This window comes from Cyprinodon variegatus, unplaced genomic scaffold, assembly GCF_000732505.1.
Source record: "Cyprinodon variegatus isolate N-32 unplaced genomic scaffold, C_variegatus-1.0 Scaffold158, whole genome shotgun sequence".
Lineage (NCBI taxonomy): Eukaryota > Metazoa > Chordata > Actinopteri > Cyprinodontiformes > Cyprinodontidae > Cyprinodon > Cyprinodon variegatus.
In genome coordinates, this window is record NW_015150611.1 from 950304 (window position 1) to 967056 (window position 16753).

At 37.0% G+C, this 16753-nt stretch overlaps 3 protein-coding genes across 3 annotated transcripts in view; 1 reads left to right on the forward strand and 2 right to left on the reverse strand.

Moving 5' to 3' along the window:
- The window catches only part of LOC107086692 (PRELI domain containing protein 3B-like), a 6860-nt gene extending 2227 nt beyond the window's left edge, over positions 1-4633 (reverse strand). Inside the window, exons 1-4 of the mRNA XM_015377803.1 lie at positions 4477-4633; positions 1353-1521; positions 1165-1254; positions 417-487 (exon numbers count right to left, since the gene is read on the reverse strand). Of these exons, the coding sequence (XP_015233289.1) occupies positions 417-487; positions 1165-1254; positions 1353-1521; positions 4477-4508 (362 nt within the window). The 5' untranslated portion in view covers positions 4509-4633. The remainder of the gene's footprint in view (positions 1-416; positions 488-1164; positions 1255-1352; positions 1522-4476) is intronic.
- A 1432-nt stretch (positions 4634-6065) lies between these two features.
- atp5e (ATP synthase, H+ transporting, mitochondrial F1 complex, epsilon subunit) lies at positions 6066-7987 on the forward strand. The gene is made up of 3 exons (XM_015377748.1): positions 6066-6180; positions 6525-6646; positions 7817-7987. Coding segments are annotated over exons 1-3 (156 nt in total). The 5' UTR covers positions 6066-6148; the 3' UTR covers positions 7819-7987.
- A 1070-nt stretch (positions 7988-9057) lies between these two features.
- Positions 9058-16753, reverse strand: part of LOC107086635 (piezo-type mechanosensitive ion channel component 2-like) — a 43662-nt gene continuing 35966 nt past the window's right edge. Inside the window, exons 43-56 of the mRNA XM_015377725.1 lie at positions 16391-16579; positions 16114-16312; positions 15909-16041; positions 15399-15546; positions 15091-15305; positions 13687-13845; positions 13419-13566; positions 12438-12626; positions 12205-12297; positions 11695-11864; positions 10698-10814; positions 10249-10328; positions 9754-9979; positions 9058-9398 (exon numbers count right to left, since the gene is read on the reverse strand). Of these exons, the coding sequence (XP_015233211.1) occupies positions 9143-9398; positions 9754-9979; positions 10249-10328; positions 10698-10814; positions 11695-11864; positions 12205-12297; positions 12438-12626; positions 13419-13566; positions 13687-13845; positions 15091-15305; positions 15399-15546; positions 15909-16041; positions 16114-16312; positions 16391-16579 (2322 nt within the window). The 3' untranslated portion in view covers positions 9058-9142. The remainder of the gene's footprint in view (positions 9399-9753; positions 9980-10248; positions 10329-10697; positions 10815-11694; positions 11865-12204; positions 12298-12437; positions 12627-13418; positions 13567-13686; positions 13846-15090; positions 15306-15398; positions 15547-15908; positions 16042-16113; positions 16313-16390; positions 16580-16753) is intronic.

Here is a 16753-nt window from a genome sequence, read left to right on the forward strand (position 1 = left end):
AGGCAACTCTTGCCGAAACCAGTCGGGAGAAGAGCAAAAACATCTTTACCTCTGAGAAAAGCCTCCAGAGCAGTGTTTTGCTCTTCTTTCAGTGAAGAAATACTCTGTAATTCCGATAAAACTTGCTCGTTAGCCACGTTAACGTTAGTTTCATCGGCTGAAGCCGCCATGTTCTTTAGACTGAACTGTCGCGCTTCTCGTTGCGTCACACCTCAACCCGCCTCAGAGCCAATGCTGATTGGACGTTCGTTTGGTGAACGGCTCCAAATTTTCTTTAACGGAGAGTCTCCAGACTGATCTGCGAGCGAAACCTTGAAAGCTCGCGAGATCAGGATGGTCTCACGAGGCTAGGACATCACTTCTTAGGATCTGAATACACCTGGCTTCAAGCTAAAGGAGAAGTTGGGATTACTTACTTTCCAGGGTCTTCTGGGTGGGGCTTGTATGTCAGCTTCTCATCCACAGATACCATGTTGGTGAAGGAGATCTAAGCAGAAATAAAAGCCAGAACTTTTAAATAACACATTTAAATGAAGAGCAAATGGATTTTTACAACCGATGAAGCTGGAAGTGTAATTTACTGGCAATGTTTGCTCATCCTCCTCATAGTCTGAGAATGTCTAACAACAAAAACGCATATCGTCCCTCTTTCACCAGTTTCTGACTATGCAGGTTTGTGTCGGTTCGTTTTCATGTCAAAGGAATTCAAACCTGTGTAGTGAATGTTTCTTACCTGAATTTATTTGGTTACTTATCTTTACTCTGTTTAAATCTACATACTTAGCAAACTACTTAACGTAAAAAGTCAATTTTAAGCTAAAAACTGAAAAAAAAAAAACACTTCTATAATCATGTATAAATTAGGAGTGGTCACTGGTTACATTTGGGATAAATGTGACAGGGTAGAAAAGGAAGCTTGCTGGCAGAAAAGGCCAGATGAAGGTTTTAATTGACCCACAGCAAACAAAAACTAAAGCCCTTTAGTCAAAGTCAAGCTATAAACAACACCAAGGGCAAACATTGCAAACGTTTACGTCTATTTATAGTTTCATTTTTGTCCCCTCTTATCAAACCTAACTTTGGGTAAAACAGATTAATTTGCTTAAGTAACTTTGAACCCAGAAACCCTTCCCATGTCTAACTCTTTTTATTGGTTTTACTCACATTTGTTGACTGTAGCTCAAAGGTTTTCTGGTTGGGGTCCACGACTGAATGCTCTTGAACGTAGGTGCAGGTTCTTGTTACTCCAATAATCTGAAATCAAAGACACTCATCAAGCCTGAGGCACAGCAAAAGAGTTTGAATTTTCTTTTAATAATAAAACAAAAAGCCTTTTTGATCAGTAGACATACTGATTTTGCCATGGCCGGAAGCCCCCACTCTGTGCTGAGTAGTCTGGTGCTGTGTAACCGTCCTTCTGAATCCACATTTCTGTCCAGAACGTCAACACCAAACACACTGGGGTTCATGGGGTTGGGGTACTTCTGCATTGCTGCCTTGGTCACCGTCTCCCATGGATGGCTGTTAACAGGAAAACAATGAGACAATTGTATGAATGTTAAATGTGAGCCAAAAAAATAAATAAATCAGGAGTTACTGTTCCAAATATAATTGCAATTTAATAAAACACTATTTCTAACCTCAATCTTGGTCACATCATATTAAACAAGAATTATTTTTTATATATTTTTCTCAGTCCAGCCCTTTAGGTGGTGTTAATATGCTTAAAGTGGGATTGCTCCCACATAAAAGCAAAGAAACTTTGAGTTAACATTCAGATCTATAAATATAGAAGTAAGCATTTTTTTAAAACTAAGTTAACAATAAAGTCCTGCAGTAACGTGGCAAGTGGTGGCTTAGTGGTTAGGCCATAGGGCTTGGAATCCTGAGGTTGTGAGTACCAAACCCACTTCCAGAGACTGGACTGAGCATATTGGCTCAGACTCTCCGATCACACCATTAATTTCAATGATCCTGCGCTGTGGCCAAGAAAAATGACTGATTCTGACTGTTGTGCGTTTAATGGCAAAACGGAAGCCTTTATTAGAGATGCCAAATGAACTGCCAGAAAATTCAGAGGGCAGAGTTAGGGACTGGTTAATATACAGCAGGTCAGAGAAGGCTATATTTTGCCGTGCTTGCTGTTCTCTTATGAAGTAGAGAAAAGATCAACTAGTGAAATAAATTCAATAGATGAGAAGAAAATATCCAACATTAAATGCAGAAAGATATGAAAGATTTCCAGGGCATGAAAGAAATTGCACATACAAAAATTGTTATTGGAAATGTAACAACCTGCTTCAGATTTTCCTATCTGTACCTTTGACTGACTGGAGGTGATTGGGCTGTCAGTAAAATTAAGATAATAAAAAACTATCTGGGCTCAAGGATGTACCAGGAAGATTCAATGGTCTGGCAATGCTGTCTATAGAGCAGAGGTCACGGATTAGCGGACCGCAGTCCGGATCTGGACCCACCTGCTGGATAATCCGGATCCAACCTGATTGAAAACATCTATAATTTGATGCATGTTGTCTGAAAACAGTGTCTAAATGTAACTTGCGCCGCTTCTCCTGTTACCATGAAATCCCACATCCTCCGTCTCCGCTCTACAGCGCTCCAGACCTCCTGTGCAAAGCAAAGCCTAAAGCCTCCGCTGTTCCTCCCCTATCGCTGCACTCCGACTTATCCTTGGAGCTCGAGGAGAACATGCGCGATATTATCATTAAATTGAAAAACATGCAGAAATTAATATGACATATTTAAAAAATCCCCACCAGCATCCAGCACATGTACGGTTTCTGATGGAGGTGGGAAATCTGCTTCCTGGTCTGTTGAAGTACCAATATTTTGCATCCAATCTTTTAAATAAACGGTGTTAGTTTTTTGAAATATATAAGAATTATGCTCCAATTTGTAGTTACCAATCTGTTGTTACTATATTTTAATTTGAAAAACCGGATCTTCTCGTTTTTTTTTTTTTCCGGTTTGGTGGGATTACAATTATGGATCTAGACCACGCCGGACCAGAGCGGAGCCTGAACATTTAAGAGTATGTTTGGCTCAACCTCCTGCTGTGAAGCAGCATTCTCCATCATGAACATAATCAAAAATAAATATGGATAAAGGCTCAAAATGAGCGCCTTGATATGTGCTTGAGAATGGCTTTTTATGTCCATTCAAACCAAGTGTTAAAGCCTTGCAGAGCAGCCTAAAGATCACAGCTCTCCTTAAGCCATAAAAAAGAAAGAAAATAAACGGTCAGTTCAGGTGTTTTATAAAATATGTGAATCAGGAAATTGTCTATATACCAAACTGAATGATTGTTGTTCTCTGTTTCAAAAAACACTTTAGATTTTAAAGTGGAAAATAATTTTCTTTTCTTTTTATTTAAAAATTCAATGTATAACATGAATGCATAAACAGTAAGAGATTATATATAAAAATGTCTCTGGACCATTACTGGTTGGCAATTTTCTTTATTCTGACCCTGCAGATTTTTTATTGGCTATACCTGCTATAAAGCATCAGCTTGTTAAAAAATTAGACTTTAAAGGCATAAGGGGGAGGTGAAAAACAAACAATACAGGTTTAGAGGGGGGCCCAGAAAGACTGTGTTGTGTGCGTATATATATATATATATATATATATATATATATATATATATATATATATATATATATATATATATGGGCAAACACATTTCTCTTTTTACTTGTGCATTGAAACGCGTCTGCAGGAAGATGATTATGTCACAGGATTCAGAATCACACAGAACTAATCAATGGCGCACTGACTGGTCGTTTCCAGGTAGCGGATTGCGCAGACTCAGAGCATCAGAGCATCACTACGTCTGAGCTTACCCAGAAACTTCTAGAGATGAAAAATGCCACAAACCAGACTATTGTTCTGCATGGAGCTTAGTTCGGTAGCCCTGAATGGGGCGGCACGTAAATAAAGCATTGCTTATTTAATGAGGGAAGGAGGGAGGTCTCTGCAGCGACAGACTCGCACAGTTATGACAGTTATGTAACGCTGAAAATATTATACGTAACATTTAACTGGCAGCTCTCCCTGAAAACCACCAAGTTTAACATAAAAGCAAGTCTTAATATGATAAATATGCTTAAAAATAAACAAGGAGCGAAGAATAATAAACAAAATAAAAAAAAAAAAGCATGCTAAAACTAAAACTTGGCTAACTAACGGTTTATTTCCATTCAACAAAATTTAAATATTCATGTTTAAAAGCTAAAACCCTGCCGTGCTAGCCATTATAAACAGACTAATAAATGTCCGGAATGTACTTTAAGCAGCTTCCCGTCAAGTTACCTAACTTCGCTACAACCTTAGCCGAGGAAGCTAACTAACAACAGCAACGATTACAAAGAGGAAGAGGGAACAACCCGAGTTACACAACAGATAAAACCTTAGTTGCGCACGGTTAGATATCATAATAGAAAGGGATACACTTACTTGAAAATGTGCTCTGACGCCCAGATCTTCATTATTTCAGGCTTTTATGTCAGAAGCTTGGGAGCCGGGGCGACTTAATGACAGCGTGCCCGAAGGGAAGAAGGACGAAAGACCGACTGAAGCAATGAGGGAAGCCTTTCTTCGGTGTACTTTAACTGAGCAGCCACACTGCCCCCTGGTGGCAGGAAAAGTATTGCACCAGTATCCAGAACAATCTAAAATATATACTTTTTTTTGTTTTCTCTTTTTTAGATAAAAAAAAACACCTTATTATATGATTTAATAACCATTTGTTCTAGATCTAAGATTATTATCTAAGATTTTTATTATTATGAGATTAAAATGCTGTTGATCACAATATTGTGGAAAAACATTTTCCGGTCCTAGGCTGATATTGTTTTGGTGTTGTTGCGTTTTTGTCATAATATTTACTTAATATTTGACCTATATCTAAAATCAATCCTCATTCTGGAATCTTTATTTCAAATCTTAGTTTCAGTCAGACCACAGACACCTTGATATGCATACGACATTACAAAGTAAAGTGTTAATAAATGAAAACGTTAAAATGGATAGTGGATTTGCTTCAAAATGTTTATCCAAAACTGATATAAACAAAAAAGGGGGAAAAAACCCTCAAAAACGACATACTCTTTAGAAAACTATCTTTTTTTCTTTTGAAGATTTCCTTACAAACACAACTCAGAATCAGAATCAGAATCAGAATCGGGTTTATTGCCATTGTTAGTGAAGAGGTTCANAAGCCTTTCTTCGGCGTACTTTTACTGAGCAGCCACACTGCCCCCTGGTGGCAGGAAAAGTATTGCACCAGTATCCAGAACAATCTAAAATATATTAATTTATTTATCATATAAATTGTTTTGCTTACTCTTTTTTTTTAAGATAGTGAATTTAAGATTTTATGATAATTGTATTATTATAAAATTATTTTTTCCCCAGTACTGTTAAAAACAATACTGGGGAAAAAATACATTTTCATGATCTAGACTGATATTATTTTATTGTTTTTGTTGCGTTTTTGTCATAATGCTTACTTAATATTTGACCTAAATCTAAAATCAGTCCTCATTCTGGAATCTTTGTTTCAAACCTCAGTTTCAGTCAGTCAATCAGACCACAGAAACCTTCATATTCATACTACATTAGAAAGTAAAGTGTTAATAAATGAAAACGTTAAATTGAATTTCTTTCAAAATTTGTATCCAAAACTGGTATACACAAAAAAAGGGAAAAAACCTCAAACACAATATTAACAACATCCTCTTCAGAAACTATCTTTCCTTACAGATTTCCTTATAAACATAATATTACAGAAGTTCATTCGTGCAAACAGATAGTTACAACAATCACACAACGAAAACAACTACAATAACAAACAATATAGCAACATTACAGTTCTCCTTCTGATTAAAAACAAAACAAAACAAAAAAATGTTGAATTGAGCTGAATTTTCAAGTATTTTAAAAGTTATTTTAAATAAGACTTATCCAGAAACATAAGAGGTTATTTCTAATGGGCGCGGCTTCAAATCGTCATCCCTGTCAATCACTGCCAGGAACGTTTGTTATTGGACAGTGCGGGCCGAGCGTACGTTAAATTACGTCATCACGCAACCAATCGACCTGTCCTTGAAGGAATAAAGCAGTCAAAATGGTTGCATACTGGAGACAGGCAGGCCTGAGGTAAATTAAATTATAGTAGTTTTATATGAATTAACCTTGAGTTACTTCATAGAAAACCGTAATATCTAGAGTAACGTGTTTGTGCAATTAAAGCCATTTTCTAATGTTTGTAAGATAGCCTTAAATTAAATTTCATTGCCCTGCTATGTGCTATTAGCATCAGTTAGCTTTAATACTTGACCTATCTGCATGAGATTTTATTAAAGTTTATGATTAAACAAACGGTAAAATTATTCTTGATACATAATATTTAACTTGAGACAAATGTAACTTATCATCCCGGCCACATTTAGACATAATATTGTATGTTGTTTAGTATCAGGCTAACCATTGTGTCCTTCCAGCTACATCCGCTTCTCTGCTATCTGCGCCAACGCTGTGCGGGCTGCGCTGAAACCGCAGTTCAGAACCGAGGCACTAAAGGCCGCAGAAGCCAGCGTCAAAATCACAAAGCCCAAAACAGCATGTAAGTTTTGTTTCTTCTTAATATAGCTGGATTAGCTCTTTTCATCCTGATGTTTCTTCCCGCATTTAGGTCAGTGAGGATGACATTGAAGGCTAATAAGCAACCTTTACCCAGATTATTTTAGATTAGAGCTGCAATTTAAGATTATTTTGCAAATCAAATACTATATAATTTTTTTTCGATGAATTTATCAATAATCGGATAGCAAAAGGTTAATTAAACAAAAACTTGGCCACTTATTTTCAGTTTATTTATATTTTCATCTAAAACATTTCTGTCAAACTCGGAAAGTTGTTATAAACTACTTATAATATTGATGGAACCTGATCCTTAAAGCTAACTGCATCTATCTGCTGACATATCAGATCTGCTGATTTTTGATAAATAAATTTTAAATCTTGCTTAGATTGAATTAAAGACTGCTGCGCACCACCAGAGCAGACTACTACTCCTTAACATTTTGTTTTGACACGTCCTGCATGGACCTTTTCAACATTGATTTTATTTACATAAGATCCCCACTTAATTATAGCTGTGATTTCTGTGGCAAGAGTGCATTTCATGCATAAAAGTAGCATGGATGTGTACTTAATTGGTTCCCTGTTGCACTATCCAAAAATAGTTTATACACTGATGGCTAGGTGTAAAGCTAGGATATTTGAACAGGAATATATTGTGTATCTGCAAAATGAGGAAAAACAAATGAATTTTCGTCACATAATTATTGTTTTGTCAAAAACTATATACACACACAAATGTGTAATTTTTTGGCATTCACACATGAACAAAGTTAAATATTCCATTTTGTTTTTATTCATATAAGTTGTATTTAAAGTAAATGTTCTACTCTGATGGGGGAAAAAAAGCTTATAGTAGATAATTCCTTTCCTATGTTGATTATATTCCCATCTATGATGTCTTTAAGTACATGTTGGCCTACCTATAGAGGTCTGCTGGGTTCATTTTGAGTATTCATGCTCTAAACTGAGGCGTCTTGTTTTCACCTACTGTAGCTATGGATGTATGTGTAAAAATGTGTGGCCCAAATAAGCAAGCAATACTATAAGAGCGTTTCATTGATTGATGCTGTACCACTCAAACATGGTTAATTGTGTAATCTATTCCAAAATTGAATTACTAGTAAAAGGATTTTCTCTCGTTTCCTTTCAGGATGTGAAGCTGTTGTGTAAATAGTTTCTTCCTGGTTTTTGAGGCCCTGTTTCCCTCCTGTCCTTCAAAACATGGAGAAGAAGAGTTTGGAGAACATCTGGAACCACATGTTAGCAACTGGGACCTGAATGAAATTGATCTTTATATGTAATTAAAAATGGCCATCATGAATGATTTGCCTCTTTAGTGTTCTGTTGTCGAACATGGTAAAGATGTGTAGAACGAGTTTTATCATATAACAAGTTTTTGTATTTATTTATGATTCAGTGTACAGGAACACAGTGTTTACCAAGGCATGACTTCTTTATTTTTTTTAATACATTCACCTGTCAAAGATTGTAGTTTAACCTTATAGAAGGATCAATAATACATGTCATCAAATCCTAAACCTAAAACCATCAGACACGCATGCATTGCAAATCGGGCTTCAAGTTGGCAGGAATATTTGACCAGTGGTACAGTTCAAAGATTGTTAAATACAATATTGCTTAGTGACCAACTCTGATACTTGGGGTGTTGTGGAGGGAGGCATTTCGGGTCTGTTGTCTCTCCAATATGTGTCCATATTGCCCTGCTCTACAATCATAATGAATCACTAGAATAGATTTCTTCATTGGAAGCTGCCATTTCAGGTTAAAGGTATTTATCATTTAAAATTGTTCATCTTCTGGAAAGCCTGTCTTTGAAGGTTTCCAGTGAAGTAAAATTTTTCGTTCACATTTGAATTTATTTTCCTTTAATCCACTAAATCAAACTTTCTGTTACCATTCAAACTAGTGAAATTGTGTCAGGGAAGATGCCTTATACCAGCTCTACAAACTCTTTGGTTGTACTTTAACTTGAGTAATAATTCTATGCCCAAATCAAAAATATATATTAAACATCCCAGTTTCATTAGTATTTTGTCTTACATCTGATTTAAAAAGAACTTGGAAAATAACTCTTAAGGGTCATGTCCTATTAATAATAACAGGCTTTTGTACATTTTTTGTACTAGGTTAAGCTTACTTTAAAAACACCTACTGAAATTAGCATTGGTTTAATTGAAGGTTTAATGAACAATCAAAGAACATTCCCTATTTAAAGATTATATTTGTTTTTTCAATATAACAAATATGTCCCAGGAAAGAGATAATGGTAATCTCTCTACAACAGGAAATACTTTTGATTCTAACATTTACTCTAAACCTGAAGATCTTGCTGCATAGTGTTTTTGACAGCTCTCACTGTCAGAACTGATCACTTGTCGCCTTTAATCCTCGCTCCCCCCACAACACCAGAGTGAACATTTTCAACCCATACTAACAGTGGGTAGGGTCTCGAGTCCTAGCTGTCTTTCTTCTCTCTGGTCATCTTGATCATGGTCTCTGGGGATCGATAGAGGAAGATGAGTTTCTCAAACAGCGTCTCTTCCAGCTCCATCTCTCCGGTCTCTCGAACAACAAAGATGTCCGTGCAGAGCTTCAGGACCCTGTCCACACAGGGAAGTTCCTCAAACATGATGGAGCGGGATATCCCGTTGAAGAATTCCCGGACAAACTTCCCGATGACCAGCACCACCGACATGTACAGGCCAACGATTCTGCAACAATAAGAACAAAACGAGTCTAAACAAAATCATGTAATTTTGCTTTATCTGCTCTGTGGTCAACTATTTCATCATGGGGCAAAAAATATAAGAAAATGTGTTTCACTAATTCTTATCTTTGTAAAAAATCTTAAACGGTTGGAAAGTCAATTCCTTTTCACTTTGGTGTTGAGAGAAATATATATGTTGATCTGATATTCTTTCCCCAACTAGAACCTGATATGAATTAAATAGAAATAAACACTGACCCACAGACATTTATTATAAAACATTTAATAATCTGCATATTTTGGTAAATCAGATAAAAAAATTAAAATAACTTGGCAAATGAAATTTTTATGTAACCTACCCATGTCCGGCCAGAAAGCCCAGACTTGAAGGACTGACTTTATCGTTGAAAATCACGATTTCGATGCTTTGGCATTTTTGTTCAGAGGAGATGAGAACAGAAGAGCACTCCTCTACCACCCACCACTGGTCTGCCTCTTTGTTTGACGACCCGTTGACCTGCTGAAGCCGGATGGATATGGGCCTGAAGAAGGCAAGCCCCTTAAGATCCGGGCGCTCTGATGAGTCTGAAGGAAATATCCAGATGAGAAACTTAATAATCACACAGCAACACAATAAAAGCACATCAGACCGATACATGGAAAGAAAAAAAAAAAAAAACATTTGAGGATCTTATTTTCTTTTTCTATGAACATATAATCATTGCAACAGTTAGCTAAGAGAAAGTGTGGAGGCTGAAGTAAATTTAGTAACTTAAGAACTTAATTTCTATTTTTCTGGGGACTCAAAGCATTAAAAAAGGGGAATGTATCCCTTTTACTGTGAAGTTGCTTACCTACTAACATCCTGGTCGCCATTTTGGAGTCTTGTCCTTTGGGACCTCGTATGTATTTTGGCAAAAGAGAATGAATCATCCTGCAAAGACAGCACAAAACACATTTTTTTATAGGGGCAGAAAAAAAAGTTTGATCTCCAGTTTACTTACCTGAACTCCCCTTGGGATGGCTGCACTCAAAAATATCTGCTTTTATTACTCTATGACTTTGGCTTTTTGCAAAATGCAGGTTTGCAAATAACTATGTTGTTGTAATACAGTATCATTACTTGCATAATTGATCCTCTCTGATCAGTTTGGCGACCATCAAGCAAGTTGGCATCATTACAATGAGAACAGCTATTCTAGGGGGTGAGGGTGATATGAGAATCTCTGTTGTCCAACGTTTCAGCTCAGAGCAGTAGTGTCCCTGGGAGTGAAGTCCAGCTTGTGCTTATAGAGAGACTCACACAGGTTGGTTGCTGTTTCCTTTGAGCATTTGGACAATCCCGTCCCTTAAGGCCTTATCATCAAACTTTACTGTGTGTTCTCCCACCGCCTCCACATTCATCGATATGGACGCGTTCCTGCAGAGTAGAGCACATCACATGAGTACATCTGAAGCTGGAAACATCATTTTTAAAGGCAATAATGTGTATTGCATACAGTTTAATAATATAAGACAAGACATGCATGAACACTTGGTACTAATTTGTGTTAATAATGCTTTTTCATGAATAATTATTATTAATGAAATGCAGGTCAAATAATAATTTCATTGCCTCTTGAAGTTTCTTTAATAGGAAAAATAACTCATCTAAGACCTAAAAGTACAGATGGAGAAAACCAAACCTGAATTAAAATTTTACAAAGCATCCAGTTAAGTGCTTGATTGCAAAATTTGCAGTTGTTATAAAAGAGCATTTATAAATGCGACTTCTGCTTCTAGAAAAGACACCCCATAACATCAAACACATGATGTTTTTTAACACAAAAATACAAACACTGTTTGTAATTAAACTGTAAACCTACCTTACTTAATGTGTTTACTGAATAGCATTTTTGATTTGATTTTAAGATGACCACTAGAGCAAAATGTTTCAATTATTTTAGATCAAAGCATAAAAAGAGATGATTTTTAAATCTTATTTGGAGTGGGTGGTAAATGCATCCACCAAACAATCAGAGGTTTTTCCTCCTGGACTGAAGAGTCATTCCTGGCATGACCAAATGTCTTTATTTATGTGTAGAAAGATTTTTTTTTTAAAGCCATCTTTGCAGTTGGAAAACACAACCAGACACTCTTTCAGCTCCTCCCACTATTCTCTGCGATTCCTTCCTGTCTGCATTATTGCTGATGACTTTGTGGAATTCCTCCATGTTTGGGTCAGCAACCACTACCTCCTCTTTTGTAGATCCAGGTGTTTGCAAATGAAATACAAAGAAAAAAAGCAACCAGAGCCTAACCTGAGCAGTGTCCATCGTAAAGTGATGTATATGTGAGAAGAGTTGCTCAGTTCCTCAATCATCGCTGCACGACTGGCAGGGCTGATGGTCCATAGCAGACTGGCATCACTTTTGATTTTAGCAACAACAATATCCTCTGCTTCATAGTTCATCAGGAACTGCATAGCACCCTGGAACACATAGTGAGGGGGAACAGCATTACATCTTGTTCTAATGGCTTTCAGTAAATGGCATCACTAAATTATGACACTTGGAAACTCTGATTTTATTTAAACTGGAAATTAGCCTCTGAGGATTTTCAACCTTAAAGAATTGAATCTCTATGTAAGTCCTTTAAGTGTGTTTAAGGGCTTTGATATATTCATCAGTTTTCTGTTATAAGTAGGATTTATTCATCTGGACTGATATGAATCTGAAGCACACATCTAAACAGATATTTCTCCTCTTTTTAATTAATTGTAGCTACAGGTTTTTTTTATTTTATTTTGCTGAACAATGAACATATCTTACTGGATGAGTAGCATAAACTTTTGTGAGTCGGTTGAATCCAGCTTCTGAGTATGCAACCAAGTTCTGCTCCTGGGCGCTCATGGAAAACAGAGGCTGTGAAAGGGAGCAAACATGGAGAAGTAACATAAAGGCATGCTCATTTGTAGCCAGAGATTAAAATGGTAGCTTCCACATTTTTCTGTGTCTAATGTAAAACATTATCAGACAGCGTTTTAGCTGCTACCAACACTGACCTCATATCCTGCGATGCTGAGCTGGATGGAGACATCCACCGGCTGATTGGTTACTCCCACCGCTGACTGGACCAGAGACATGAAGAGGAGCGGGAACCAGATGATGCTAATCAGAGCGAAGATGATGAAGCCTCCCATCCCATATTTCACCACCTTTTTCTTCTTTTGCCCTGGAGGGTGTGGATATTTCTGGAAAATAGTTCACAGCCGATTAGCCGCTTCTTGTTAAGATAAACAATCCTAATTTAAACTAAAATCTCTTTCACATTGCATTTCTTTAAATAGGGAAACATTTAATCATATTGACTAATTGCTTTATGGACTTTCAATCATGACGTCCTGAATGTTTAAATTAGTTGTACAGTAGTAGAGTGGCTGCAAAAGTATTTATATCGTTGAACTTTTTCACATTCTGAGAGCAAAAAACTTCAGTGTATTTTACAGAGATTCATGTGATAAACTAACAACAGTAAGGTGAAACTGTGAGGAGAAAATTATATTACTCAGCTCATCCAAATAGGTAAATAGAATAGAAAATCCCTGTATTTTCTCACAATTGGGAAATTATAGTGTTACAGTAACAAAAGATTATAGCAAAGGTTCTCATACAGATGTGGACCTTAAAAAAAAAGTGTATAAAATGCTTTGTTAAACTACCTTTACATCGACAGAATGAAGGTTTTGTCCATTCTTCTTTGCAAAATAGCTTAGTGCCCAGCAGCTTGGAAGATCATCTACATGTTGCAATACTCAAGTATTTCCACAGATTCCAGTCACCTCTAGACTCTGTTCTCTTTTTATGTGACTCCTGAAGGCAAACGGCTTATATTGGACTTTATTAAGAGATGTCAGTGGAAACTGGGCTGAAAACAAACATTCCAACTTTCTTTGCAGCCCAAGTCACAGTCTTAGGTTGTAGGTTTGGACGCTATAACAAGGCACTATATGGTTAAATATACATACTTAAAAATCCTCTCTTACTTTTTCAGACTCTCTCCAGCATTTGAGGATAAATATATTAGCGTAGATGTCTTCAACACAAATCCAGCTAGAGAGAGAGAGAGTGGTGTCTGTCCAAACCCAATCCATCACAGCCCTCAGTTCTGTGAGGAAAGGAACCATCCGAAAGCTGAAAGGTGAGAAGAAGACATCCATTCAAAAAAAAGAAAAATACATTAATAAGTTGATGTGTTTTAAAAGGTAGGGTTTTTATTTGTATGGTTTAGGTCCCTCCTGAATGAAATTGTACCCTTGAAAGAGGAAGAGGTTGAGGTAGTTGTAATTCTTGGTAAGGAAGTTGCCCAGGATGCGGTTTGGGTAGCCACACTTGATTTGATAGGCAGACAGGCCAAAGTAGATGCACTTTACAAAATACCAAAGCTGAGCGATGGGGTTTCTGTTGAACCTCCTGGATCAAACAGATAAAAGGGATAACAGAGACATCAATTATCAACCTTTCTGTGTTTATTACTAAGCAACAGATTCACTGCCTCTATAGTGTCTGAGTTTACTGTGATAGCAAAACGACTCAGCATGTAATAAAAATGCTTTTTCAGTCTAGTATGTTCCTTCTTCTGCTAATAAAAGTTGCATATATTTGTTTCTAATGAGTTTATTAATTTTAAGTGATGCAAACCTAACCCAGGTTTCTGGTGATCAGTTTACAAGGACTGATTATTTATAGGCATGAAAATCATATTTATTTAGAAAGGTTTATATGCAAAGTATAAAAAACCAGGAGTGGTTACACAAGTTTTAATGTATTGTGCATTACATATAGTCATTACAGGTTTAGGATTTTATATCTCTAATATATCTTAAATTTCTCTAATATATATTTAAATAATTCTAAGCAAACTGCATATTCAGCAGTGTTTTTGTACCCAACAAGTTTTTATTATAGCTCTGAATAGCTATTAAATAATTCTTCTTAGTAAAGATTCTGCAACATTGTGCAACGCACCAAACGCAACAAACCCTCAGCATGACAAGGCCAACACCAAGCTTGACACTGCTCGTTGGTTTAAAGCCAAACCCTCCTTATTATTCAATTCATTTAATTTAGATAGCAACAATTCACAATACATGTCATCACACGGCACTTTACAGAGACAATTCAAGCTGTTATCGTGTCCAAATATGTAAACCATTCTCCCCTGGCTATAAATATCCCCTGGAACGTGGATTCTGAAATGTTCCTTAACATCTTAAATATTTTTCCTTCAAATGTGGGTCAGTCGGGTCAGGTGGTTAAAATGTGGAAACAAGAAGGCGATCATCTCAAACGTGAGTGAAAACAGATTCTGGACAAGATAAAGCAGGCTAACGTGAAGCTACTTAAATGGACTTAGCGTCAATCTAATAAATCATTGAGCTCTTCCAATGAGAACACCTGTCAAAAACCAACATTTATGTAATTCCGTTGCACCATAAACAAACACATTTTAAGTTAATTGTAAAGAACTTTTGATTTACTCCGCATCTAAACCCTGTATTGTCATAATTTATTTCTGAATATGATTCTTAACATAGAAAAGTAAATTACAAGATGTCAAACTCATGCTTTTAGTTTAAACCTGGAGGCTGATTATTGATGAGGAATTTCAGGGTTCATGCAAAGTTCCAAAAGTGAGTTTACGAATCAAGCCCTGACCTCTCTGTGACCCCAGGAAGGATGAAGAACATCCAGAAGTGAATGCCGAACACCAACACAACCTGGAAAACACATTTCCCCAGCAGAGACTTCTTCAGGTACAGGGCACGGTCGACAATCATGGTACCAAACTGGATGAGCAGCATGACCAGAAAGGCCTCAGGAACTTGGTCCTCTGACAGAGTCTCTGAGATGTCCACTGATGCAGAATATTTCTAAAGAGGTGGTGAAAACAGTTTCAAATTCTACACACCTTCCTGTTGAATTATGATGGCATGCTGTAACTAGCTGTATTTTTATGTGTGTACCCCAAAGGCGCCGTAGCCATATATGGTCACAATGAAATTGACGACATCAATAAGAAACATGAGGGCGTAGACGTCACAAACAGGACTGTAGTCAGGGTGAATGATGTCATAGAAGAACTGCCTTATCGGGAGATAGATGTGAAGAGCTCTGAAAAGAGGAGAGGGAGAGGAAAACATGTCACTTCTCTCCATCCCGCTGAAATAAACACATTAATATGTGTATAACTTCATATATATTGGTAGAGAGTTCCATTGGGGGTAATTTCAATGACTGACTGATGCAAAGTATTTCATGATTTTCAATATCAGGAAAAAAAGAAAGTTAAAGCTACAATATTTTACGAAATAGAATCTGGAAAGTGTGGCATGCATTTGTATTCAGCTCCATCCATATTCCTACTATCATGGCTGCTTTTCTGTCTCTGCTGCAGAATTTCGGATCTCGAGGGATTCTATATACAATAAATATAGAAGAATAATGATAAAAAGTCCAGGAGAGAAACAACGTACACCTCTATGGCAGCAGTTTTGACCTGCAGCATCTTCTCTCTGATGTGCTGTCTGATCCTCTGCTTCCGGGACAGAGGAGCAGTACGTCTCTCTCCTCTCTTTTTCTTGCTGGACTGCTTCTTCGGCTTCACCTCTTCAAGGATACAGATTACATATTTATAAACCATCCAACATGTTAGACAGCTCCTAGAGAAACTTTTCTCACCACCAGAATCCTCTTTCTTTTGTCGGCAGAAGATGGAGGTGGTGGAGGCCTGAAAGGGGAGGAATTTCATCTGGCGTAAAGATCTTTCTTTTCTCCCCATCTTATCTGCTCCCGTCATCTTCTTCTTGTCGACTTTCTTCTTCAGCTTCTTGAAGAAGTCAGGCATCTCGACCTCTTTGTTATCCCACAACCCGTGGCACTTTAAATTTGGGAAAAAGAAATGAGAACTACCCCGCTGGCATCCGTGTCACAATTCGTTGTCAAAGAATAGATTTACCTTCAGAATAGATCGATGAAAGAACAGAGCAAGCAGCTGGATGAGGTCAAAGAGGACATAACCATCTTTCTTCTCCACTCCGATGATATTAGGCAGGGCAAAGGGCCGGTCTGCATTGATTCCTCTGTAGGCAGACGTGGTCCAGGGGAAGAAACCAAACTGGAAAAAGTACTTCACTACAACTGTGAGCTGGGACAAAAAAAAAAGAGGGAGATCAGAAGGGATTATCGGCCTATTAAGGGATGAAGTTAGAAGTAATCTAAATCTTTATCATCTCACAGACCACTGTTCAAACCATCATAGGAAGAAGACAATAGAACAAATGTAAACCCATATATATATATATATATATATATATATATG